Consider the following 26,245-nt stretch of genomic DNA (forward strand, 5'->3'; position numbering starts at 1 on the left):
CGTTCCTCTGTTGTCTCTTTTCATTTTCTCTCTCTCTCTCCCTCCCTCTCCCTCTGGCGATCCATCACCATCTGGACCCCCCCCCCCTCTCTCTCTCTCTCTCTCCCCCCCCCCCCCCCCCCATCTTCTCTCGCCCTCTCTTTTGTCTACCTGCTGAATCCTGTCTCGGCGAGTCGAGGCCAATCTGAGGACGTCTGCGGTTCGGTAGAAAAAGATGATGTCATCCTTCTCTCTCTCTCTCTCTTTTTAGATACTGAGGGTTTTACGCTTTTCAAGACAGTCACACAGAGCTGCCGACACATTGTGCGCCACCTCAGCTGCTTACAGCCGAGGTATTTTACTTTGATCCAACTTATAAAATTGTTTTGAAGCAGGAATTAATAAGCTGCAAGTCTAAACCGTGTAAAGATAGAGCAGCGGTTTCAAGACGGAAACAAACTGATTGTTTCTAGAGATAATGTTAAAATGTAATTAAATGCATCATAATTATGTGCTGGTGACTTTATGGCTGTATTGAATAAGTCAGTCAAGAGGCTTCTGAGGATAACGATGAGAACTCGGGACCTGAGATGATGCCTCCCACGTGCAGACGAACATTATTGGGATTCATTGTCTCACTTGGGCATTTTTTAGAGCGTCCGTGGCATGTTTTCTTTGTCCATCCCTCAAAGTAAAAAAAAATAAAAAGAAAGATGCACGCTGGAATTGCAGCTGCACTGAATCTCACAGCTCCTATGGGTGATGCCAATGCCGGTGAGATGAACACACAATAACGTCCGGTAGTACGCGCATACACATAACGGCGACCGACCTGTTGTCATTAAAGAAATGTAATAAAACATTATTAACATAGAACATTATTATAAATACTATTCAACTCAAGGACAAAGACGCTCATGTGCTCTCATGTCTGCTTTAAGACCCGACAGCAGAAGGGACTCACTATTAAAACCACTGGGTCATGGATGGGTAAACACACACACACACACTAGTTACTAGAGCCGGTTTCCATGACAACAGACGGGGGAAGAGAGAAAGAGAGAGGACTTGGAGAAAGAGAGAGAAATAATTCCACCCCCTTTATCCCAGGATATAAAGTCAGATCTAAGAATGATGTATGATCAAGAGAGGAAGAAATAAAGGAGAGGGAGGGAGGGAGGGAGGGGGTAATGTGAAGCGTAGTGCCAGAGGAGAAAACAAAAGGAGAGGTGAATGAGTAGAAAAAGAAGCAGAGACATAGAGATGTGTTGCAGAGACAGAGGTAAAAACAATAGATAAACAAAAGATGCACCGGGTGAATAAAGCTCCACAAGAGGAAGTGCTGCTGCTCTTTATAGGCGTTTTGAAACATGGAGCCGCGTCACATGCTTCTTTCTTTCTTTCTTTAGCGCGCAGACATTACGTCACATCCAGACTCGACCGTCGTCCTCGCCGCATTCGCAGCCGTGGTTGTATTAAAAAAAAAAAAAAAAAAAAAAAAAAGAAAACAAGGCCACGCTGCTGTGGTGTGAACGCAACACTGAGAGAGATTTGGGCTTTTTTTTTAAAAAATTTAGCGAGGTGAATGTTATGCACATATGAACGATCCTGGAACCCCTAAAGAAAACATATTAGTTTTTTGGATCTAAAAAAAAAAGAGCTTTTACCAGCGAGGCTGACTTTATGGTGGCGAAGCGGCCCTGGTTCTTGTAGTTTTGGGCCTGGCTGCTCTTGTCGGAGGAGGACGGCCTCAGCCCTTGAAGGTGGTCCCTGTGAATCCCGTCGTCCCAGTTGTACTGATGGTCCTGTGTCACACACACACACACACACGCACACACACACGTCATCCGTTAGTCATCATCTTTTCACACCATACCAGAACAAATGGCACTGAAGTGGTTCATAATGAACGTACACTTGGCAGACTTTAACACTAAAGACTGGGCTAGTGGTTAAACTCTTTGAATGACATTTGATTTTAGTCTTGAAAACTGTAACCTCTCAAAACATGATAAAATGTTGCTCAAGCCCCCCCCCCGTCCCATTAAAAACATGTTCAGAAACCAGGGGACCAAAGAGTTTGTGAGGAGGGAACTTCATAAACGTCTGAAAAACAATGTGTGTCACTTTCAATTGTTCTCAGCTCAGCCCCCTGAACTTGAAACAACGCATCGGCTGTCTGCTCGTGAAGCGACGTCCTCATTCATGCACGGAAATGTGTCAGAAACACAAAGAGCAGACGAAGAAAGAGAATGAAAGAGCAGCGACAGCCCTCTCTTCACAGATGTTTAAGTCATACGAGAATGTCAGACGTCGTGTTGACCTGTGTGTACTGAATGTGTGTGTGTGTGTGTGTGCGCGCGTGTGTGCCGCTTGTCGACCTCACAGTCTTTGTTCTCTGGGTGTGAACGGTGTTGTGAAATGAACTTGAAGCGATCTGCCGAACAGCGAGGACTGTGTCGACCGTTTCCGTGGTTACAGGGCAGGGTGTGTGTGGCATACGCTTGAAAATAGTAAGAGAAAACCCAGATGATGTTTGCAGGGAGCCATGTGTCCTCAGTTATAGAGACGGCGTTGTGTTTATTATACTTGCTGTGTTTTTATGTACAAAGATTCTTAGACACTTAAAAGTACATGCGGCTAAATCAAATTAAAGGACAATTATTGGGAAGGTAAAACGTTTTTCCCCTCAGCTTTAATCAAACTTTAGATTTGTTTTGGCTGGTGTTTACTCAGTTTGTCTCGTGGAATCATAGCGGAGTTGGTCATCTAATTTGAAAGAATAGATTTGGTCTAAAAACAACAACACATTTCCCGTTTAGGAGGAAAATAAAAAATAATCTGGACCACAAATTGGTGTGACGCTGATCTTTGTCTATTCCTATATTAAGTGGGTTCATATAATATAGAAGTGCATCGTTTAGCATAACCACTGAAACGGCTGCCGTCAAATTAACTTTAATTGGCTTTAAGAAGCACAACATAACTATTACACCGAGGCCATTGCAGGCTGTATTAAACATGTCCATAAACAAATGAATCTTGTAATAATACTCTGCCTCCGTGGGTGACTGAGGTCTATTTATATTGTTGTAAGTATTTATTCATTTAAAGTCATATTCCCCCCCCCCCCCATCAGCACCCTATTACTCTTATTCCCCGTCATCAAGAAGTGTATTCTTTAAATAAGCTAAACAATGCAATCTTTTCTGAGTTTTTCCTATAATAATTTGTACCGTGTTTTTGTAGTAAATGCTCAATTTCAAATGCAACGCTTTAAAAAGCTGCGACGTCGTCATCGACTGTGACTGGCGCTGTCGACGAAGGGGGCACCCAAAAGGATTCTGGGAGCTGCTCTCCACCTCCCAGCTCATGGTTTGGCATGTTGTGACCCCGTCAGCACCGCCCTCCGCCCTCCGCCCTCCGCCCTCCGCCCTCCGCCCCGCTTGACGTTTACCTTCTTGGTGTGCGGGGAGGACTCCAGCGTGCTGCTGTAGTCCTGGGGGTGCGTGGCGGTCATGTCGGAGCAGCTGTCGTCCAGCACCTCCTGCATGCTGTTCACGCTGCTGCTCTGGCTGCCCGTGCTCACCGAGGTGCTGGGGATGGAGTGGTTGCTTCCCAGGCTGTTCATCTTACAGCTGGCTGCCTCGCTGTCCTGCACATATTCATAAACACATGCTTCCACAAATCAACACTCAGGAGTCATAAAGTTACACTTTACACACACACATACATGCTTCATCCCCAATGTGCACAGGCCTCTCTAAACTGTCTGCAGTCACCGCAATACAAGGAAAATAACTAATGCCCTCTAGATTGCATTAGAGTCAAAGTCATGTTTAATTGTCTATTAACCTCACCTGTGTCAGCTCTCTTGGCAATGCACACCTGTATGCCTGAGATCAGATTATAGGCCACTTGAGTGTGTGCACGTGATACATGAAGGGAGTCCAGCTACACAGCAGACATGCATACATATTATAATATATTAGGATGTTATAGTGAGTCTCTAGTGCATCTTCCCCCCCCATACTTTGTGAGCTCCAGGAGTGAAAAAATGTTACTAATTGATTAATTGTTTTGGTCACTTTTACAGTATCAAACAACTCGGTAGTTCCGGCTTATGCTGATTTATGCTGCTTAATATCATTATAAAGTGAATCTACTTTAACTTGTAATGTGTCTGTTGGTACGAAAGTTTCTTTCTGTGAGGACAAAGCTGAATTTTATTATTATTTAAATAGAGCTCATACGATTTCATGTATTCAACCCCTTGTTCTCCTCTTGCGACTGCTACTCCTGTTGGAGTCTATAATCCTCATCTCCCAGTTATTTATTTGATAACATCAACCCTTTCCCCTTTCTCTCCCTCTTCCTCCCACCTCCTCTTCCTCCTGGCTCTCTCCCATCGGTCCGTTGTGTTTCTCCTGGTAGAGGATCTTCTTCATCTTGCGGTACTGCAGGTTGTCCAGCTCGCGCACCGCGTCCTTGGTCCTCTGGATGAGGTCGAGGAGAATGCGCGGCGAGCGTTCCCGACGCACAAAATCATGCTGGAAAAGAGAAAGAGGGAGAAAAAGAGAGAGAGAGAGGAAGAAAGAGAGTTAGTGGGGTTGGTAGGGTCAGAAGTTGTATTTGTGTACTTCCAAAGTTGTCACCTTAAGATGATTGTTACACACTACACATTACTATTTAAATACATTAAATATATGAGTGAAATTATATTATATTAAAAACAAACATTTCTTTGGGAAATGAAACAAAAAAAAAAGTGTTTTTCTCTGGAATGATGGAAGAAATGTATACGATATTTATATAAGATGAGTTACTTCTCGTATGTTTTGAAAACATCTCATAACTGGAGGACCTGAAGGTTTTTTTAAAAGAACGTCTAATTTAACCGTTTTGGACAGAACTGCCTTCTATTATTTCAAAGAGCACCACAACTGTGACCGCCACTAGAGGGCGCCTGTGGGTTGCTGCGCTTCATCCTCCTCTTCATACTCAGCGGTGCCGAGATTGTCCATGAAAATCGATTTCCACGAATACTCTTAATCCTTTTCATTTCAATAAATGAAGTCTGAACTGTATTTGCCTCGGCAGGAAGTTAATGACAGCTTCAAATTAATTAGACGACCATTTAGTATAATGCTGGTAATAAATGGAGAGGTTTCAGTCTTCAAATGGAGGAGTTCTTTACCTAGAAGAACATCATATAGCAGAAAAAAGTCCAGAAGACCTCAATGAATAAAAACTTAAAAAGTCATTGAAGAAAGTCGCACAGCAAGAAAGTTTAATCCCTTGTAAAAACTAAAATTTCTATAATTTGATGGAGGTTGGGGGCATTATGCTTTTATGTAATTATCACACACACACACACACACACACACACACACACACACACACACACACACACACACACACACACACACACACACACACACACACACACACACACACACACACACACACACACACACACACACACACACACACACACACACACACACACACACACACACACACACACACACACACACACACACACACACACACACACACACACACACACACACACACACACACACACACACACACACACACACACGCACACACACACACGCACACACACACACACGCAACCGCAGAGTACAGGACTTATATATATTTAAAAACTCTTTTAGGTCTATTTCAGCTCTCTTCCTCTGCACACCGTCCTCTCCGTGTGTCAGATGCTGCTGTAATGGGTTAGTCAGGACACGGGGGAGTGACGTCACACTCTGAAAATAGAGACGGGAGTGATTCGTCCCGTTTTCTGACGGACCGCTCCGCCAGAGTGTGGGTGGTCGGCCTCCGGGACGCCATCGTGAGGTTGGCGTTAAGAAGGAGAGACGCCATCTTCAAGCTTCTCTCTGTTAGCCATTATCAATTTATGTGTGTTTGTGATCAACATTAGGTCCATTATTTAAAGTTGTTTAAGTCATACAATTGACTTCTGCCTATGAACACATATTTAGTTTATTTTGAGTTGGATGTATATTCTTACTGTCCATTTTATTTTATTTTATTCGAAATAGATAAAAACAACTTTTTGGGTTGAGTCCATCTTGTTTACTTCTTCTGCGATTAAGTGACGGAGAACCAGCCCGACATGCTCGCTGCATTAAAAAAGGGATAGTTCAACAGATGGGGAAATACACTTTAGACGAGATGAGCTGAGATGGTTAGCCTAGCTTAGCATAAAGACTGGGGAAACGGCTAGCCCGGCTGTTGTACATGTCGTACAACACAGATAGCGTCAATCTTCTCATCCGTCTTCTCATTTAAATCATTTAAGTCGAATATATCAAGGGAAATACGATCCACCGGTTCCCCACCGCGTCTCAAATGGGAGGATTTGCTCCTTTATGTTATTTTAGATGAATAATTTTGGGTTTTGGACAAATGAGTCAATTACAACACATCCTCTTGTGCTCTGGGAAACCGTTTAGGGAAAGAACCGTCTGAGCTTTGCTACTTAATTTATGGGAATAAAAAAACAAAAAAGCAAACAACCCAGAGCTATTTTTAACAGTTCAACTGTACTTTTTAAAAATGTTTGCCTGAACCTATTGAGTACTTATGGGAGCGGGTCACTGAGAGGTTATTATTTCATTATTTGCATAATTACTATTATTCTAAATGAGGTATAGAGGGAGAAAGTTTGTTTAACCTGAAGCCAGAACACTGATAGCTCAAGGCCCCCAGATTAGTGACCTGATTTCCCCTTTAAAGAGCTTGGGGGGGGGGGGGGCACTATGTGTGTCTGAGAAGAGAAAATGGAGTATTAATCATAAGCCAACCCCCCCCCCCCCCCCCCCCTCGAAGCCTTCACTATAAAGCAGCCTCTCTGACACTGATCTCAAGTCTGTTTGGTACTTATCCATGTTTAATGTTTTTATTTTTTTTTGGGGGGGGGGGGGGAGGGGGGGGGGGCAGGATTTAGGTCACGGGTGTTGGGCAAAGTGAATCCCAGTCTAAACCTCTAAACCTATGCAGACGACAGCCCCTTATCTAACCACCCTCTCACCCTGGGGCGTAAAAGAAAACTCCCACATTGTTGAGCTGTGATCGCCATGAACATTAAACTCTTAGCCAATAGGATTACCTGTTGGTCACACAAACAAAAAGATCAACCCCTCAATTACGGCTCAAGGCAACGAACACACGCGGATCAACGCTCCGTAAGTTCGTTTAGATTTAGTCGGGTGTTACTGGAGGATGTTTAATGCAACAATATATTTTTTTTTTTACAAATATCACGTTAGGAAGACGATTTTTTTTTTGGTTGGGTAGGTAAACAAAAACATTTTTTATGAATGATCATCAGTCCACGTGGACACAATGATTAGTGTGTAAATAACGGAATATAATAGAATCGTCTGTTTACATCACTTTACTTGAATGAAGCCTTTTCAAACCAGGTGAAGGCGACCGTTGTGCGATATGACGACACCCAAAATCCACGACTTCATCTAGTCTGATATCATATTGATACACTAGTGATGTATTGCCCAGCCCTGGCGGGATAAGCTACAAAATGCCATTATTAAAAGCTGATTTTTAAATCTTTATTTTATGGGAACATTTAGTCTTTTAATTGATAGAGAACAGTGGAGGGGAACATCTTCTCAATATTTGAAGCGTTAGCATTCATCTTTGACCTTGAATATAGCAATTTGAGGAAAAAAATCCACCTAAATTGACCTTTTTTTTTTTAGGCCTTCGTGTTTGACGTTTTAATTCTTTAGTACTTCCTTGTTTTGCAATGTTGCCTTTTGTCTTGCTTTAAATATCGCTGTCCACTGCATATGATGGAGCGTATTTAAGTACAATTGTGTATGTGCTGTGGATGAGTTGAGGGGAGGTTTGTGTGTGTGCATGCGTGTGTTTTGTGATGCATATTATTTTGCATCTATAAGAAATTAGGCACCTGGTGACGTAGGCACCAAACATGGACATTGACTCTCTATCTCTCTCTAAAAAGGCAGCAAATACAGGCGGCTCTACGGAGCCCTCAAGGGCCGCGGCTACGAGGCACACAACAACAAGGAAGAAGAGGAAAATAAAGGACGAGAGAAAGAGAGAGAGAGAGAGAATAAGCAGTTCTCAGCGGGGCGCTCGAAGAAGACACTGTGTGTATGCTTGCGTATTAGGGAGTCGTGGGTGGGTGGGAGTGACTCATCCACATGGCTCAGGGACTGAGTGAGACAGGAAGTGAGGTCACAGCTGGAGGGATTACAGAGGAAGCCCACTCACTCGTAGCAGCTCCCCCGAGGAGGGTCTGTCCTGAGGAATTTTCAGTAGGCAGTAGTCGACGAAGCTCCGGAAGGGGTCAGACCTGGGTGAAGAGAACAGTGAGTGAGCGAGCGAGTTCTCCATCGGGCATATTTAAAAATCAGAATAATTTAAATGGCAGTGGCAATCTAATTCTAGGCCGCCTTCAGCCACACCTGACTGTCAACTCGATGAGTAACCTTCTGCCGTGCTTCGTTTTATCATACCAACGGATTAAACCGGAACAATCCTATAAAAGCTTTTCAGTGCATCCCGATGCATGAACCATATATGGATTATGTAAAATATGTGGGGCAATAAGAATGTAGGAGCCACTGGAGCCGTGAAACTCTGATCTAAAATGATCCTCACGAAAACAGTGTATGTATGTATCCCTGCGTGTTTGGATTGAAACATTAAAGTATTAAACTATTTAAGATGTCGGGGTCATTGCGGGGTCGAGTGCACCCATCCTCATCCTCATCCTCCTCATCCTCCTCCTCCTCCTCCTCCTCCTCCTCCTCCACGACATTCCCAATGTGTGTGTACAGTGTGGCCTCAAGTACTGAAGTTAAACTAGGAGCGGCCGACTCCACGAGTCTCATCTGGCGGGATGTTGCTCGCGCCTCGGGGGCCGCTGGAGCTTCTCCAAAAATACCACAACCCTGCGCCGCCCCAAACCAACGCTAATTTCACAACTTCCGTTCTCCATGGGCAGCAAATTTCCAACTAAAAAGACTCAACATGCCTCGCGTTTAAGGTGTAAAAATTGGCTGTGAATTTATTTGAGAGTTGCACTTTCGGGCATGTCTTCAGGCTGCTCTGAGGCAGGCGGGGGAACAACTCGCAGATTCTTGCAACACACGAGTAAACACGACTCTGCGTGCTTATAAGACCGCACGAGCTCCACTCTCATACCACGGTGGCATGGAAGATGAACACACAAGGTAAATTACAGGGAGATCATCAAAACAAAGGGTTAATATTTGATGAGTGTCGCTTCACCCCCCCGTGAGAATCGCACCTCGCATGCGAGTCCCGGCTTCACGAGGATCAGTGGAATATTTGCTGCCTCGCTGATTTCCTGCCCGTGACCTTTTATAATCGCCTACTTTTCTCGTTACATTTACATATTCATCCTAAATTCTGCTGTGTGAAATATGTTTATCTAATCTCGTATTGTGCAAGCAAAATAATGATATATATAAATTAAAAAAATATATATATATATATATAAATAAATATATATATATTTATGTATAAATAAATTTATATATATATTTTTTTTAAATAAATTTATATATATATTTTTTTTTAAATAAATTGATATATATATATATATTTTTTTTTTTAAATAAATGTATATATATATATTTTTTTTAAATAAATGTATATATATATATATTTTTTAAATAAATGTATATTTTTTAAATATATATATATATATATATATATATATATATATATATATATATATATATATATATATATATATATATATATATAACTACAAATATATTAAGTTAAAAAAGGTGCCCATCAACCACGTGGGTGAGATGCTGCTGCAAAGACGCAGCTTAGAGCTCTTTTAAAACCCGCTGGCCTAAATCAAAATTGTTTTTTCATGTCTTGAAGGACAGTCTCTAGAGAATCTATTATGGTCCACAATCATAAGCTGTGAACAGCAAAAAAAACAAAAACAGGATTGGCTGTTTTCCCATAATATCTCTAAAACAAAAACAAACAAAAAACCCAGTTAGAAAATGAGAATACAATTTGAATAATCAAACTGCTTCTTTGTTATGTGGATATTACATGAAGCTATATGCCGTACAGCCCCGGCAGGAACGATGTGGTATTTACACGGTGTTACTTTGGTGGAGGGTTCCCAGGTAATTACATAAGAGACTTAGAGAGTGTGACCTTGCACACGGCCTGTTGCAGGGATCATAGGTGGTGCAGATTAACACAGGGATGTCTTACCCCGGCTGAGCCCCGATCGGATCGGTGCTTTAGTGTGAACAGTTGAGTGGAAGTATTGTATCAGCAGTTTGTGGAGATTTGTTTTCAGCTAAAAAAACTATATAAAAAGAATACGAAATACTATAACTGTAATATTTGGGGGGTGCGCTTAAAACTCACCACTCATTGGACTGTAGCGTGGGAGAGTCGTTCTGTGCGATGTGATATAAGGCACTCATGGCGTTCATGTTGAACAAGGGCGGTTTGCGCTCCGCTAAAATAAGAAAAGATGGCGAGAAGTCAGAGAAAAGAGCCACATTTTCACAAAAATCACCAATCGGCTTCTCCTTTAAACGAGGCCCATCAATGCATCCTTTGACCAGTAGGTAGACGTATGCTCACCCAGTTCAATACAGGTGATCCCCAGGGACCAGATGTCCACTTTCCCCTCGTACTGACCCTCGTCCATGGCTAGGATCACTTCTGGAGCCATCCTGAGGACATGCAAATGCACACACGCACGCTTAGTTTATTAAGTATGAATCCATGAAAATGTTATAATCTGCTAAGCCTCTCAGAGCTTTTAAAGACTCTGCTGTGCTGTGATAGCAGCTCAGTTTTAGGAAAATATGAGTGCGTCTCTGGGACAACTTGTGTGCGTTTGTGAAGTTTAAACATCACAAGTGAGACAAACTTGTGTGCCGCTGGCTTTTTTGGCATCATGAGAATCCATCACTGGTCCAGCTGTTTACGTAATGAATTTCATTCACCGTCAAAGAGCCACATGAAGTGTGTGAGTGAGTGTTACGCTGCGTAAGGTAGAGCTGAAAACATAACGCCCCAGGCCACCGCTGACGCCAACAAAAGAAATATCCTGTGATTTATGGAGGTGGGCTTCAGGTGTCAAAATTTAAAAAAATAACTTGACAGCCTGGTGGCAAACAGACGATAAAGCCATAAAAGCAGCGAACTTGTGCAAAACAGTGATGTAAGCAGACAAAAATATTTAAATCCAAGCTCGTCTTCTCGGCACATGTAGTGGTGTGTGTGTGTGTGTGTGTTCCAGATGTTCCCTGTGTGTGTGTGTGTGTGTGTGTGTGTGTGTCTGTGTGTGGTGTTCTCCCATTTACACTCACCAGTAAGGTGTTCCCACAAAGGAGTTGGCAGGTGAGGCAATGGAGGCAGAGCCAAAGTCGGCCAGTTTGACCTGACCCAGCTCCGTCAGCAGGATGTTTCCAGCTTTCACATCTCTGGATGAGGGGGGAGGGGGGGGGGGGGGGGGGGGGGGGGGAGCAAAAGAGAAACCACATCAGTTCCAACGGGTCTGTAATGCATTATTAATTCATTGTTGGATGCTAATCATATTTGACTGTCATAAAATATGATATCAGTGACACCAGTCAGACAGGAGGGTTGTAACCTCCTCACAGCGAAGGATAACACGTACGTAGAGATGAGGCTTTACAGCTTAATTAGTAAACGCTGCAATAAAAAGGAGAATATGAGCGTCTTATCGTCCGTCTTATCGTGTTTGTGCTTAAGTCACTTCATGTTCCTGATGGGAAACACACTCACTCACCTGTGAATCATATTATGGGAATGTAGGTAAGCCAGTCCTAGCAAGGCACCATGGGTAATGGCAGCAATTTCCATCTCTTGCAGCGGTTTCTTATGAACTGGTGGGAGAAATTGGTACAGAGGAGATGAGCGAGAGACCCCGAAGGACTGTGACAGCTCTCTAGATGATCAAAGTCCCAAAACTAATAGTTTTAGTAAGACAAAAAATACCCCAAACTGCCCCGCTGATATAGGAGTGAGAGCGTACTCTAGTTGGCAGCTACCATATGGACAACATGGGCTCCCTGTGGACTGTTGCAGTAACAGGGAGACTGCCTGCCAAAAGCAAAAGGTCACAGCAGAACTAAAAAAAACTAAAAAAAGTCCCAAAAAAACGGAGGCCGGAGCCAACTGTCGTAACCACGTCAGTGACGGGTTCACACGGCGGTGCTAAGAATAACACGTTAGGTTCAGGGTTACGTCCAAGTAACGTCGATGTGTCCTTCCACCTGTATGAATCCTGTGAATCATACGCTGCGTGAGGACGTGGGTGGAGTCTCACATGTTCTAAATCATGTCAAGGAACCAAAACAGAGACCGAACATGAGGTTTTAAGGGTTTAAGAGGTAAACAGCAGCAATCGTAGAGCAGGTAGTTCCTCGTGGCTGGAGAGTCTAGTAAAACCACATGAACTTGTGCGCGCGCCTGCGTGCGTGCGTGTGTGTGTGTACATTAAAACATGAATGAATACACTCACCCTCTAGTAAATCTGACGCGGAGCCCAGGCAGTACTCCATCACCAGCTGAAACACAATACAGTTGCAGCTGAATAACTTCACAAGGTGTGTAAAACTATCCTCAATACAAATTTGTTTTCTCTAAAAGCAAAAGGGATCACATTTGGGGAGGGAGGGGTTGTCTGCGATGGAGGTGGTACCGATTACAACAGCAGCAGGCAGTAAGAAAACACAGCTAGTAGGAGACGAAAATAAATTTAAAAAAAAGACAAAAGGAGGCAAGAATTCAGACAAAGAGGACGGGAAGAAAAAGATAAACAAACCATGTTGCAAGACTGATACAAAGAGTGGAACAAAGGGAGATGTGGACACGGATCCACTAACCCAGGCAGTGTTGTCTTTCAAGTAGCAGCCTTTGTACTCAATTGTGTTTGGGTGGCGCAGCTGTCCCAAAAACTTGACCTCCTTAATGATGTCCTGCCACTTCTGCAATAAATAAATAAATAAATAAATCAGACACACAGATGTTTTTTGGTGACATCATCATCATGGATTGCAGCGGTGCGGCTGGCTTCACTGTAGAACAGGTGTTGTGAACTTTATACACGCGTTACCATTGTAACACTTATTTATGTTTTAAAATATCACTGCACAACACAGCAATAACATGCAACACATTGAAAGTTAGCTCTCAGGAGGAGTTATTACAGCTAGTTGGGAACAATGTCATGCGAGAGCCCTCACATAAAACCATCACTCAAAAGTATTATAAAAAAGGGAAATAATCACATAGGATGCCTTTTGAAATATATGCTGGTGCGTAAACTTCTTTCAGGCTTGAGGGAGGCCCATGTTTAACTATTTTCACATTAGTTTTTTCCCCTTTAGGGTCACTAACCATCCCAAAGAAATCTCTGTCTCACAAGCTAGAGTCGGGTGACTTTTAGCGTGTGTGTGTTCTCACGGTTTCTGGATTTGTGCCAAAGAGAGACAAAAAAAAAAAATGTTATCCGACTGTGGGCTGACCGAGGAAAACCAGTTCATAGCGGCCGCTTGCTTTTTGAAGGCACGGTTTTGGCGTTATTTGAGCGAGGCGGTCTTTCTTACTTCGGTAGTCTGCTTGCCATTATAGGACATCTTTTTGATGGCCACCACCTCGTTGGAGTAGGAGTTACGGGCCTGGAGGAGGAGAAGAAGAAGAACACAGAGATCACAATCTGGCGTTGTAAAAATGTACACACACACACAATACATACATTTTTTTTAAAACTCTATAAAAAGAATATGGCATAAATAAGTGACTGACACTGACACACTGGTTTAATTGCTGTATGTGACATGACGTGACCAGAACGACCCATATTCCTTGAAAAAAAGTTTTTACTATGCTTTTACTATACTTCATACTAACAACTCTTTACTTTAACTATTTAGCATTTATAAGCACGATCTAAACATTTAAGAGAGTTGCTACTCGCTGTCCGTTTCCACACATCAGAAACACATCAGTAAACACTTATTTCTGTTTACACCTACGTTATGGAGCGTTATGAAACATTTTTTATTTATTGACATGCGCGCGAACGCTAAACAAAGAGGGGGTTAAAGTAAAGTGACACCAACTCGCGTAAATGCCTTAATGCTCGATCCAGATGCGAGCCGGATAAATTCAGCGCATGCAAAGCATCGTAATGCCCGAGTGAAGCGGCAGAAACGGATTCTTTCGTTTTAATCTTAAAAACACACATTTTCGGCCCGCTCAAAAGCACTCGACGGCGAGATTAAAGGGGGGGGTGGGGCCCTGCAGGTTAAGTGATATGCGGTTGTTCGGCAGCTATACTGTCGGTGTTTTGACTCGTCCGAGCGTGTCCACATGCTAACCTCAAAAAGGCATTTGGCCTGAGGAGCAGCTCAGCCTAAGCCCTCTACGCTTCATCCCACTTTCAAATGAATGTTGTTGTTGTTGTTTTGTTACACCGCCGTGACAACCGATGTCATCGGAAGGTGTTATTTGCTACGTGCACGCTCAGTCATTTCAGTGCGTAACTCTGAAGAAAGTGCATGTTATCATCACTAAAGCTGCTCGGGCTAAGAGCTAAAGCTAACGCCGTACGCGGACGGCAAAAGTGTGTCAGTGAGCACATCAGGGCAGGATTTAGACGCATAACTGGAGCCTGTTGGCCAGACGGACACCAGGGTTACTAGTGATGTACTGAGGCTGTGTGTGTGTGTGTGTGTATATATGTGTGTGTGTGTGTGTGTGTGTGTGTGTGTGTGTGTGTGTGTGTAAATGACACGGCAGGGAAGAGGATGGTAAAACCCTGCCAGCCAAGAATACCATGGACAGCCTCTGTTTTTCTATACTACGAAAACAGCTGTCTTCGGAGGGAGGGGGGAGGCTTATCGCCCCTCCAGCCATGCATCTGGAGGAGAGGAGATATACTTTCAACCCCCCCCCCTCCCCCCCCGCCTCCTTCCACACAGTTTTAGAATCAAAGGCTTGAGGAGCAATTAGTGATGACGAGATTAATAAGAAAGGCGACAGAGAAAGTGCGGAGAGGGAATCCGTCTCTACTTAATTGCATTCGCAGAGCCATAATGTGGCGGGCTCCATTTAAAAACACATGTACAAATCTATGAATCGATGCTCATGGATAAATAAATCAAAGCCCATTAAAAATGACCACGTAGTGAAGGGCTAAGAGTGCCTTGCGTAATGGTAGAATCGTGTATATATTAAATGGTTAAACATGCCGTCTTTCTTTCTATAAATGAACCATGAAACTCAAGCTAAATAGACGATACATTCCTCCACCACATCTTTATCGTTTTGAGCCAATAACTTTTAAAAATGTTTCAAGGTTCGATCCACATTCCAAAAAAAAAGAAATAAAAATCGATAAACTTTTTAACTTTGTATGAAATTAAAAAAAATACAGAAGCCACTTACGAAGTAGACGGCCCCGAAGCTGCCATGTCCGATCTCGTGCAGGTCGCAAAAGACGTCTTCGGGGTCATCTTTGAAGAAGAGGTCGGCCAGCTCGGGGTCCTTCGGCACTCCTTTCCGCGTGGACGACGGCATTATGGGCTGGACATGAAGCTAGGCGCCGGGGACGACGCTCACGTACACACTACTGCTGCTGCTGCTGCCGCCACCAGATGTCCACGAGGGGCCCGGCATTGGCCAGCTAGACCTGGAGAAACAGAACGGACATTTGTTGCAGTCAGGCGATGCAGATCCTCTTCAATGTCACACTCGGCCGTTGCCAGAGAAACTAAAAACGCATCACTTCCTGCGTGCAAGAGAATTTTGACCACGTATGCAAATATTGAAACTATTTTAAAAATCAGCGACTGGAGTGATTTACTATTCATGTAATCAGTATATTAATTGACTATTACATGCATCCTAAAGCATTATACAGACACAACGCTGGTTACCGACAGCTGGAAGCATCCAGACACAATATTACTTCACAGCCCCTTCGAAGAATATCTACATTCATGTGTATGTGTGTCTTTCTATTGTGCATTTGTGCGGACACAAGACGGGAAAAAAGACAGTCATATGATGACGGCTAGCTGTCTAGTCCTGCTGCTCATCCAAGTCACACTTGCTCACGTAAACAAGCGTGCACGTACACACACACACTCTATAGCTAAAGCTGAGTCACTGATGCATCATTTCTACACATGCACAAAGTGTAACAGTTGCCTGCGTGCGTGCAGACACACACTTTTGTATCACAAGGCTGCAGCCGGGCTGTGAAGCGTGTACGCATCCTGGACACCCTGCTCTAGTTAGCTTCGCCACACACACACACACACACACACACACACACACACACACACACACACACACACACACACACACACACACACACACACACACACACACACACACACACACACACACACACACACACACACACACACACACACACACACACACACACACACACACACACACACACACACACACACACACACACACACACACACACACACACACACACACACACACACACACACACACACACACCTCTCTCCCTCTCTTTTTCTCTCTACCATGAAATCCATGTGCACACCAGCCAGATGCAGCAAAAGGCCAGCGCCACACAGAGCGAGCTGACATACAGGCAGAGGCAGCAAGACACACAGGCCAAGACACGACGCATCAGCATCACCCTGCTCTCGTAAAGAGGGATCCAAGCCATCACACCCACTCCCAAAATATATCGGTCTTAAAAAAAAGGCAAAGTGCCCTCTGATTAATGGCGCCAGATGTAAACACGGCAGCCCAGAAGTCATAACTTTAGGGTTAAGACCATTTTCATTAAGAAAGTTAAACAATGAAACCGATCCTGAATTGTTGCGCTGGTGATAATTGTTCTATAAATGTTTGCACGTCGCGTCGCGTTTTGGTAAAAATCGAACCGGTGTTCCAAAAAAAATAAAACTTTACGAATTACGAGGCCTCGAGTCATTGGCCAGAAGGTCCATCATACTCTCATGGACCTGTCAATCACAATGTGGCCACGCCCGAAAGCATATTCATCCGCTTCATCCTCTACTGTCCTCTGTGCGTCAGTGGTTAGTAGGTCCGTCTTTCAATCAGGGGGTTGGTGGTTCAATCCCCGCCCTAGTCGATGTGTCCTTGAGCAAGACACTTAACCCTGCGTTGCTCCCTGTAGCTGTTCTACAGTGTGTTAATGTAACATGATTGTAAGTCGCTTCGGATAAAAGCGTCAGCTAAATGACATGTAATGTAATGAATGCTGCGGCACATGCTTGGAAATGGAAACCACCACGGGGTTGTCACACAAACAACAGGCGTGGTTTCACACACACACACAAAACAACTATGTACTTGTAGACGTAAACACACACACGCATACAAATAGAGACATTGCATAGTTTTCTTGCAAGGTCACATTTCTATATCTTTGTGTATTACTCGTGTTTGTGTGTTTCCCTGTGTGTGTGTGTGTGTGCTGTGGCTGTTTACCTACAATAGGAGCTTGTGTGTGACCATGTGTGCGTTTAGTGAATCTGTGTCTGTGTGTCTCCTGGTTGCATCAGTGCTGGTTGTCTCTCATCTCTCCAGATAGCTGGATGATAGAAATAAGGCCTGACAACCCCCATCGCAACACACACACACACACACACACACACACACACACACACACACACACACGCACACGCACACGCACACGCACACGCACACGCACACGCACACGCACACGCACACACTTTGTAAAATGCAACAAGAAGTAAAAAGTTCAAAATGAATAGAGGGAAACAAAAATCAAAGTCAGTTTTACCCCATGTGACGTAGCTTTGAAAGCAGATCTAATGCACAGTGAAGGACTCGGCAGACGAGAAGAAGACAAATGAAAATGGAGCAAATGAACACCGATGTCATGTGATCACCCTAGAGACTTTGCACACCTCCCTCTCGCCCTCTTTTTCACTCTTCCTCCTCCACTTCCTCCGCAAAGATGCGTGAAGTGACGCAATGGGGCGACAACAGGTTGTAACACGGGGGGTAAAGCTGCCACTAGTCCGGCAAAGCCCGGTGTTTGGACAGATCACTGTGCGTGTGTGTGTGTGTGTGTGTGTGTGTGTGTGTGTGTGTGTGTGTGTGTGTGTGTGTGTGTGTGTGTGTGTGTGTTATTGGGGATCTATGAATGGTATTGTGCTGAGAGAGAGCTGATTAGGCAAATGGCTTAGACAGATTTAACGCTCAGTGTGTGTGTGTGTGTGTGTGTGTGTGTGTGTGTATTCTTTACTAGATATGCGCTGCTACACTGCATGACGCTGTACTTGTGTGTAGGTGTGCATTAGTGTGCCATGCGCGCACACGCACACACACAAGTGAGCGAATGATCTGGCGTGTGTGGGTTACTGTGGGGGCGGGTAAATATGTGTTGTGTACAATACATCATTAAAAAAAATTATATTTAAAAAGAGATTATACGGTTTATGATAATCTGGGTTAGAAACACACACATACACACACACACGCACAACGGTTACCTACGTTTACACATCCCTGCACAGCGCTTCTCTTTAAATAGACACATAACTCTTAAATACCAGATATTGCTTATTTATCAGATTTTTTGTAGATTATTTACAATGATGTCTTTATGCTATTGTAGTGTTCATGCACCAGCCACCAATTTAAAATCCTTGCATGTGCAAACACGCGACAATGAAACATCTGAATTCTTTAAAAAGGGTTTTGCACCGAGATTCTTGTTGATACTTTCTTGCACATGAAATTTTAAAATAAACATTTTTTTTTGTAAATTTTCCCCCTTACATTTTATTCTGGCAGCGTTTGAGAAAAAGAAAAAAAAACATTTTCATGTTGGTGAATGCCATCGAAATACACACATTATCCTCTTCCGGGACGGTTGTAAACATACGGAGAAACACACAAACAAATACACACACACTCTCCCACCCCCAGGGCCCCCGTTGGTTCTGTTATGACTAATTTATGTACCAACGTGTTGTTGCAGGACCAAGTCCACCAGGCTGCAGCAGACATAGTTAAATGGGACATCCCACTGTCTCCTCTTGGCTAATAATATGCAAAGAATAAGAAATATATATATACACACACGCCGTAGAAATCGCTTCAAACAGAGCTGAACTGTCCACAAAACATAATCCAGGTCAAACAATATCATAATACTAATGATAATAATCCACTGGTGTGTTTCTTGTACAATTAAAGCATTTGAAAATAATGTCTCTATTTTTAAATTCATTTCAGGTGCAGAGATTTTTGTTTTGAAAAAGAAATTCAAGTCATTAACAGATCTGACGCATACAAAACAGAGAAGAGGATTATATCAGATGACATTATTGTATATTTTGCATCCCTTTACTGGGATGTGTTGGATTGCGTTTGACTTCTCTGTGTGCGTTCATCTATGCTCCCATCTCATCCTACACCAGCTCCTCCAGCCTTAACTCCTTCATTTCTCTCCCACTTCTCTTTGATCTAAAAAGAAAAAGCTTTGAGGAAAATGTGATTGTTCTCATCACTCGTTTCGCTCTCCGTCTCCTGGGCTCTCGCCTGCATCGCGTCTAAAAACTCGTACGAGAGTGCAAGTGAAGTGCGTTCTTCTGAATTTGTGTGCGCACGGAAAAAAACGTATTTGCACCATTACGGTCGGTGCACACAAGCGCGTCCATTACGTGCGTGTGTTTGTGTACGGCCGAGTAGGGGGGGGGTTTAGCGGCTTACTGGCCCCCCTACCGGCTTTAGGCAGGAACAGGAATTAGGCAGACTGTGGGAATTCTTACTGGGATTAAAATCACCAGCTCTAATCAGAAACGGGGAAAACTGGTAAATCCGCTAACTTGTGCGTTGAGACATAGTGAGGGGCAGTATGTGTGTAAGAATATGAATTACGTAACGATTCGGTCCCATCGCGACATCGTAAAGAGCAGGCTTAGCGCTTTGGAGTCGTGTGTGAAGGTGCACATATGAGTGAATATATATAATCATTGCACTTAAAAAAAAAAAAAAAGAAAACGTAAAGACTGCTAGAGAATTACATCTCACCAGAGTGCATGGTCCCTGGAGAGGCATGCATGCTGTGTGTGTGTGTGTGTGTGTGTGTGTGTGTGTGTGTGTGACGTGTGTGTATGCCTCCTGCATGACATTAAATGGGTCAACCCCATTATGAATAATATAGAAGCCTGATTACATGCACAATGCCAGGTTGCATGGTGGTGATAAGCCAATTAAAAAAATATATAAATACATTTTTTTTTTAAAAAGGGCCAAATGTTATATGGTTGTTTTTTTTTTGTCAATGACAAATCTGAAGCGGCTGTTAACTCCTGTGACTCGAATACACATTGCATTGTTTTCAGGGTACAGGTATCCATTGATGGATGAAAATGTCTCTTTTTGTCAGAGTTTCTTTTGTTGTGTTTTTTTTGTGCACTTTTCTTTTTACTGGACTGACTTTCTCGGGTCGAGCTATGCTGGCAAGATACATGGGGGGGGGGTGAACAATCTCAGTAAGAATGATAATAGAAGTCATCCTGCAGGAGGCGATATCAATCAAACTAGCAAAGTAAGGGAACCTGTATGGGTGAACCACGGGCCAGCACCTACCACGAGGCTGCTCGTGTACACAGGCACCCTGTCTGTCCCCTACACCAGCCTGCAAGAGAGAGGGGAGTGCAGACATGAAATCAGCTGTTGTTTTGCCCCAAGGGTTGTACTGTTACCCAAAAAAAAAAAAAAAACACCACACGCGATCCCCCCACCGGCTCCTTCTCCCCACTCGGGGTGTGACTCAGCAGACAGATTTGCCGACGGCACAGAAAGTAAAAAGTAAAAAAGAAAATGATGATTGGTGTTCGTTTGTGTGTTTCTCTCTCTCTCAAGTTGACAGAAGGATTTACGATATTACCCAATTCACAAAAGACTCCAAAACAGACAAAACCTCCATTTTTATTTAATCTCATTTAAAAAATGAGAAATACAGCCTTCAACTGCAATATTTCATTTCTAATCATTTAACAAATACAACTGCTGCGGATCTTCACTTGAATACAAAGGAATTAAAAGTGGCAACATTTTTTTTAATAAATACAGAAATGCAAAAGTCAAAGATGAACAATCTGACACGTCATGGGTTCGTCTGGGCTCGCCGGCTTCCAGTTTAAAAAGCATCCCACAATTTAGTTTCCTGCATGCTGCCAACGGGCAACTTCAAATAGTCATGTTGCAGCAATCCCCACACAGGAATTCAGACACACACACACACACACACAAAGAAAGCCATGGTACAGCATAGGCCAAAGAAACGTAGCCTCCTTTCAGACTCAGCTTTAACGCGGTGTGACAGAGGGCTGGTTAGCTGCTGTGTTCACGAGAGAGCCGGCAGGGCAGCGAGCTTTTTATTACGAGGCAAACAAGACCCAGTTTACATTCGGCTGATGCCTGTGTGCTGCATGACGGAGGGACACACACACACACACACACACACACACACACACACACACACACACACCTTTACAGTGAAACCAGATTAACTGCCGGTGACCTTAATGTCAGCTGCTTCCAACAATCTGCAAACTAGATAAATCTTACTTCACTTTCGCCTGTCAGACATTCTGCAATTGAATTAAAGACGTTATATCGTGATGAGGTGCCCTAATATGGAAAAATAATAGACCAGACGGCGTCAGAGGGGTGTGTGTGTGTGTGTGTGTAACTTACCAGAAGGAAATACCAGAAGGAAATGTGTAGAGGGGATGTCAGATTAGCCTCCGTCTTCTTCTCTCTCTCTCTTTAGTGTGAGACTTCCATCGTGACTGGAATAACACTGAACCTGAGGAGAGAGAGGAAGACGGTTGGTTCAAGTTAAAACGGGTCAGAACATTGCAGCTGTGATTAAAATGTCACTAGAATTGAACTGATAATCGATCAGAAGAATATTAAAAATCAGCAACCGTTTTTTTTTTAAATATGGGTCTTTATGATGTACTTTGGGGCAACTGAGTGCAACTTCTGCAAACACCTAAATGCCAAAAAATAAAAAGTTAGTCTTCCGATCTTTTTGTTTATATTCGTGTATATTTTATTTGCCTTTTTTTGGGGGGGGGGGGGGAATATAACCAAAACAGAAGACTGGAAGACGAGCAGCCACAACAAGAATCTGCGCCGCAATAAACCAGATTTAAGTCAGATTTTATAAAATATTTGCAGGATTGCTTTACAGCTCAACACCCAACAAACATCTCTTTAATTATCCTCTAACCCACAGCAATGACCATTTATTTAAAATCAGACAACAACCACCACAAAAGAAAGTTAGACTTCTTCTTAGAAGTATCAGCAGTGAAGGATAAAGACTGTAATCCCTTTATTTAGCAGAGGATGGTCCAATCCAGCAACGCTCTTCATGTCAATTCCTTTATCAATGTCTATCCCAGAATGCATTGGGCCAACAGGTATCTCAAACTAAATGTCTTGGTGCATTTTCGTACAAGGGAAGTGCTCCACGTTTACAGACGGATGCGTCCTCTTTCAAATGCATGGAGTTCAAGGACGCTACACACAGCGCCGTGGACGCACACAAGCAGGAACAACACACACACACACACACGTCTGAGCGAGTTGTTCTGACAGCAGAGCGCCGTCAGCTACTGGACTGTGTGCCGTTTTTGACAAGCAGGTGGGGCAGCGGCCACGACGTTACCGACGGCAACCCTCATTTTATAAGATTCACTGTTGTCCACCAGCAGCCCCCCCCCCCCCCCCACCTTCCCGACGATCAGGACGTGCGACCCCATGACCTTTACTTTGAGACACTCCTGTGTGGAGTCAAACTGGAACGCCTCGTTTCTTCCTCTCCCGTTTTAGCAATGTTTCACGCACCCCTCTTCTTGGTTTCACCTCCTCATCTCCATCTCTATCTTTGATTGTGTCGAGCGGCAGATTGGGTTCCAGAGGAACCGCAATCAATAATAAAAAAAAGGAGAGAGGATTGAGGGATGTAGAGAAGAAGGATACAAATGTATTGTGCCCCTTCTGAGTGTCCCTGAAAGATTTATAACACAAACTGACGCTTGCATGAGCCTCTGGGGAAGAAGAAGCTCCTCCTCCTCCTGTTTACAAATGTCGAGAAAACAAGTAAAAAAAATAAATAAAAAAAAGATATAATACATTGCTCGGGGGGGGAATAAAACAATTCATTGATTATCAAAAGAAAACTTTGGGAGAATGACTAATCGACTAATCTCTTTTATGGTTGGATGATGTGTTGTATCTGAGTGAGGCTCAGTGTAAACATCACACCATCTGGGAGTACCACAAAGTCCGTCGGCTCACAATTAAAAAAAATAAAATAAAAATCTCGATATCCAACTCCTACTGCGACAAATGCTGCGATATGACTCACGAATCGTGAGTCACGCGAGCAGTCATATCTTTCCGAGGGTTAGGGCCACTTCCTGGGTGACTACCTCCCCAAGGCGTGAAGGGAATTATTCCCCCTCACCGGCAGCCGTTTACAGTACAAAGCACCGTTGAGCAAACGGCAAACAACTGAATATTATCCGTCAGTAGATTAGAAATGCGAGTGCATGTTGTGAACCTGTTCCGATGTACAAACAAGTACACAACTGGTTGTACGACTGTCTTTATAATTGCTTCGAGGCCCCCCGATGACAGTGAGACTCGATGGTCACACATGTAACACTCGATGATTCCCAGAGAGCCCCGACGATGACCGAGCTGGGCTTTTGATGAGTCACGCTGGAGGCAGGTGTGCTTTTAAAAAAAATCACACCTCCCTTAGGAGAATGCTGCTTTGACCAAAAGCTGAGACAACCAAAATGTGAGGCAATTTCCACAATACGCCAAAAAATAAATAAAATCTCACCGGATGAAAATAAACTAATCCACTGAGATAGAAGGAAACTAAACATTATGTCCTGATTATCCTGCCAGGGCAGCATGGTGTGGATTTTTATAGCTGTGACTCATTTTCACAGAGCGACACACACACACACACACACACACACACACACACACACACACACACACACACACACACACACACACACACACACACACACACACACACACACACACACACACACACACACACACACACACACACACACACACACACACACACACACACACACACACACACACACACACACACACACACACACACACACACACACACACACACACACACACACACACACACACACACACACACACACACACACACACACACACACACACACACACACACACACACACACACACACACACACACACACACACACACACACACACACACACACACACACACACCTCTAAAGCAGGATTTGGAGACTTGGGGGCAGCTCTCATTGCAGGAGCTTAGTGACACTATTGAGACATGCATGCATTCATACACACACCTTTAGATTAGCTTAAGGCTAACGCCAACATAAATGTGGGTGTTGGTGGATTGAGGGACAAATGCGAGACAAATAAGTGGCCTGTGCGCCCGACTCAAAGCCCTGGGCCGACTCTAAACCTCGAGTTTATTTGAAGTGATTTCTTCTTGTTGCCTTAAAAAAAAAAATTTTTTTTAAAAAGCCCAAAAAGAGTGGGATTTATTAATATATATTAATAAACGACAATTAAATAAATTCATTTGTTGCACTTCGTTGTAGAAATGTTGACGTCATACAACTCATTCATGAAACAATGGTATCCAGATCTTGGCTATCGCAGCCATAAAAAAACAAACTGTTGAGCAATCAGCCACACTTCCAACAACGATAAAACGTGCAACAACCCTCCCTTCAATACGGCAACTAAAGTAGACCCAAATTATTCACACTGCCAGGCGAAGCAACGCTCAACATCAATCGTATTCTCCATAAAGCAGAAGATAGAGAGAGCGGCTCGCATCACAACACGTGATGGATGGCCTTCACACGTGAGGAAGGTTGTTTTTGTTTTGTGTAAAGTGGCAGCTCTTTGGGAGTAGCCCGGGATAAGATCCCCCCCCCTCCTCTATGCATTATGGAGCGTTTCACATGCCGTGTGCCAAAGTACAGCCGCTGTAAACTTTTAACACCGTTTTTACCTGCGGTTGCAACAAACACAAGTTGATTAACAGAAAATTACTCTTAAGTCTCTTTTGGTAGTCGATCAGTTCCCGCTTTGGAACTATTTTAAAAGACCGAGCCGTTAATGGGTTGATCAGTGATTTCAAGACTGATCAATAATTAAAATAATCCTCAGCCAATGCCATGCAAGGGAATTAAAGAAGTGGAGTATTCTTAGCAACTTCCCTAAAGCTGGAAAAATAAATAAAGTAAACGAATAGTTCCTTTTGGGAGTCTGCAAGGAAGCAGTCATGTGGCCACACACAGACAGAATGATAAAAAAATTAATAATACAAAATCTCCCACATAACCAAACATAAAGCGTATAAGTTAGGCAAGCTAACACACACACACACACACACACACACACACACACACACACACACACACAAAGACCATCCCTCATTTAGCGTGAAAGCTTTTTTTAGACCAATCCCATAAATCCAGAGAGATGTGTGTGTGTGTGTGTGTGTGTGTGTGTGTGTGTGTGTGTGTTCTCTATTAAAGCCATTGATCCTCTCTGGCAACTATCAGTGCTCTAGCGCCTTTTTTCACTAACCTGGTCAATAGTGTGTGTTTGTGTGAAGTCTACTGTATTTGCTTTTTCCAACCTTACACAGTAACTCACACAAAACTCCTCCCCCTCAAATAAATACAAACACACACACAGGAAACAAGCAAACACACTAAGTGCAGTGTCACAGAGCGCCGTCACCCGGATGTTAAATTATTCAACGGTCCTTTACAGACGATTTTGCACATCAGAGAAAGTGAGGGAGGAGGAGGGGAGGAGGGAGGCTGCTCGTGGGTTCAGCTCGCAGGGAGTGTGTGTTATGAGAATCAACAGGTTACACACACACACACACACACACACACACACACACAGAACAGGTTAGAGAGCTGAAGAGCAGGCGAGCAGCACCTTAGCAAACACAGGTAATGTAAGGCTACCAATATTAGTACTTGTACCCTATAATCAGCTGCACACACACTTATTAAAAAAAAAAAAGATGCCAAGGCTTAAAACAAGAAACTAA

At 43.4% G+C, this 26,245-nt stretch overlaps 1 protein-coding gene across 6 annotated transcripts in view; it reads right to left on the reverse strand.

Moving 5' to 3' along the window:
- The window catches only part of taok3a (TAO kinase 3a), a 50,271-nt gene that overhangs the window by 8,932 nt on the left and 15,094 nt on the right, over positions 1-26,245 (reverse strand). For 5 of the 6 annotated variants that reach the window (XM_034541082.1, XM_034541084.1, XM_034541083.1 and 2 more), the window contains 13 exons: positions 21,808-21,919; positions 15,499-15,742; positions 13,656-13,727; positions 12,933-13,034; positions 12,569-12,614; positions 11,834-11,930; positions 11,391-11,504; positions 10,657-10,748; positions 10,435-10,528; positions 8,275-8,356; positions 4,362-4,529; positions 3,437-3,634; positions 1,647-1,784 (listed from right to left, as the gene is read on the reverse strand). In XM_034541082.1, coding sequence (XP_034396973.1) covers positions 1,647-1,784; positions 3,437-3,634; positions 4,362-4,529; positions 8,275-8,356; positions 10,435-10,528; positions 10,657-10,748; positions 11,391-11,504; positions 11,834-11,930; positions 12,569-12,614; positions 12,933-13,034; positions 13,656-13,727; positions 15,499-15,630 — 1,335 coding nt within the window. In that variant the 5' untranslated portion in view covers positions 15,631-15,742; positions 21,808-21,919. Of the gene's footprint in view, positions 1-1,646; positions 1,785-3,436; positions 3,635-4,361; positions 4,530-8,274; positions 8,357-10,434; positions 10,529-10,656; positions 10,749-11,390; positions 11,505-11,833; positions 11,931-12,568; positions 12,615-12,932; positions 13,035-13,655; positions 13,728-15,498; positions 15,743-17,872; positions 17,956-21,807; positions 21,920-26,245 lie in introns of those variants that run through there. The other variant, XM_034541087.1, reaches the window with a different exon arrangement.

Source organism: Cyclopterus lumpus, chromosome 9 (genome assembly GCF_009769545.1).
Source record: "Cyclopterus lumpus isolate fCycLum1 chromosome 9, fCycLum1.pri, whole genome shotgun sequence".
NCBI lineage: Eukaryota > Metazoa > Chordata > Actinopteri > Perciformes > Cyclopteridae > Cyclopterus > Cyclopterus lumpus.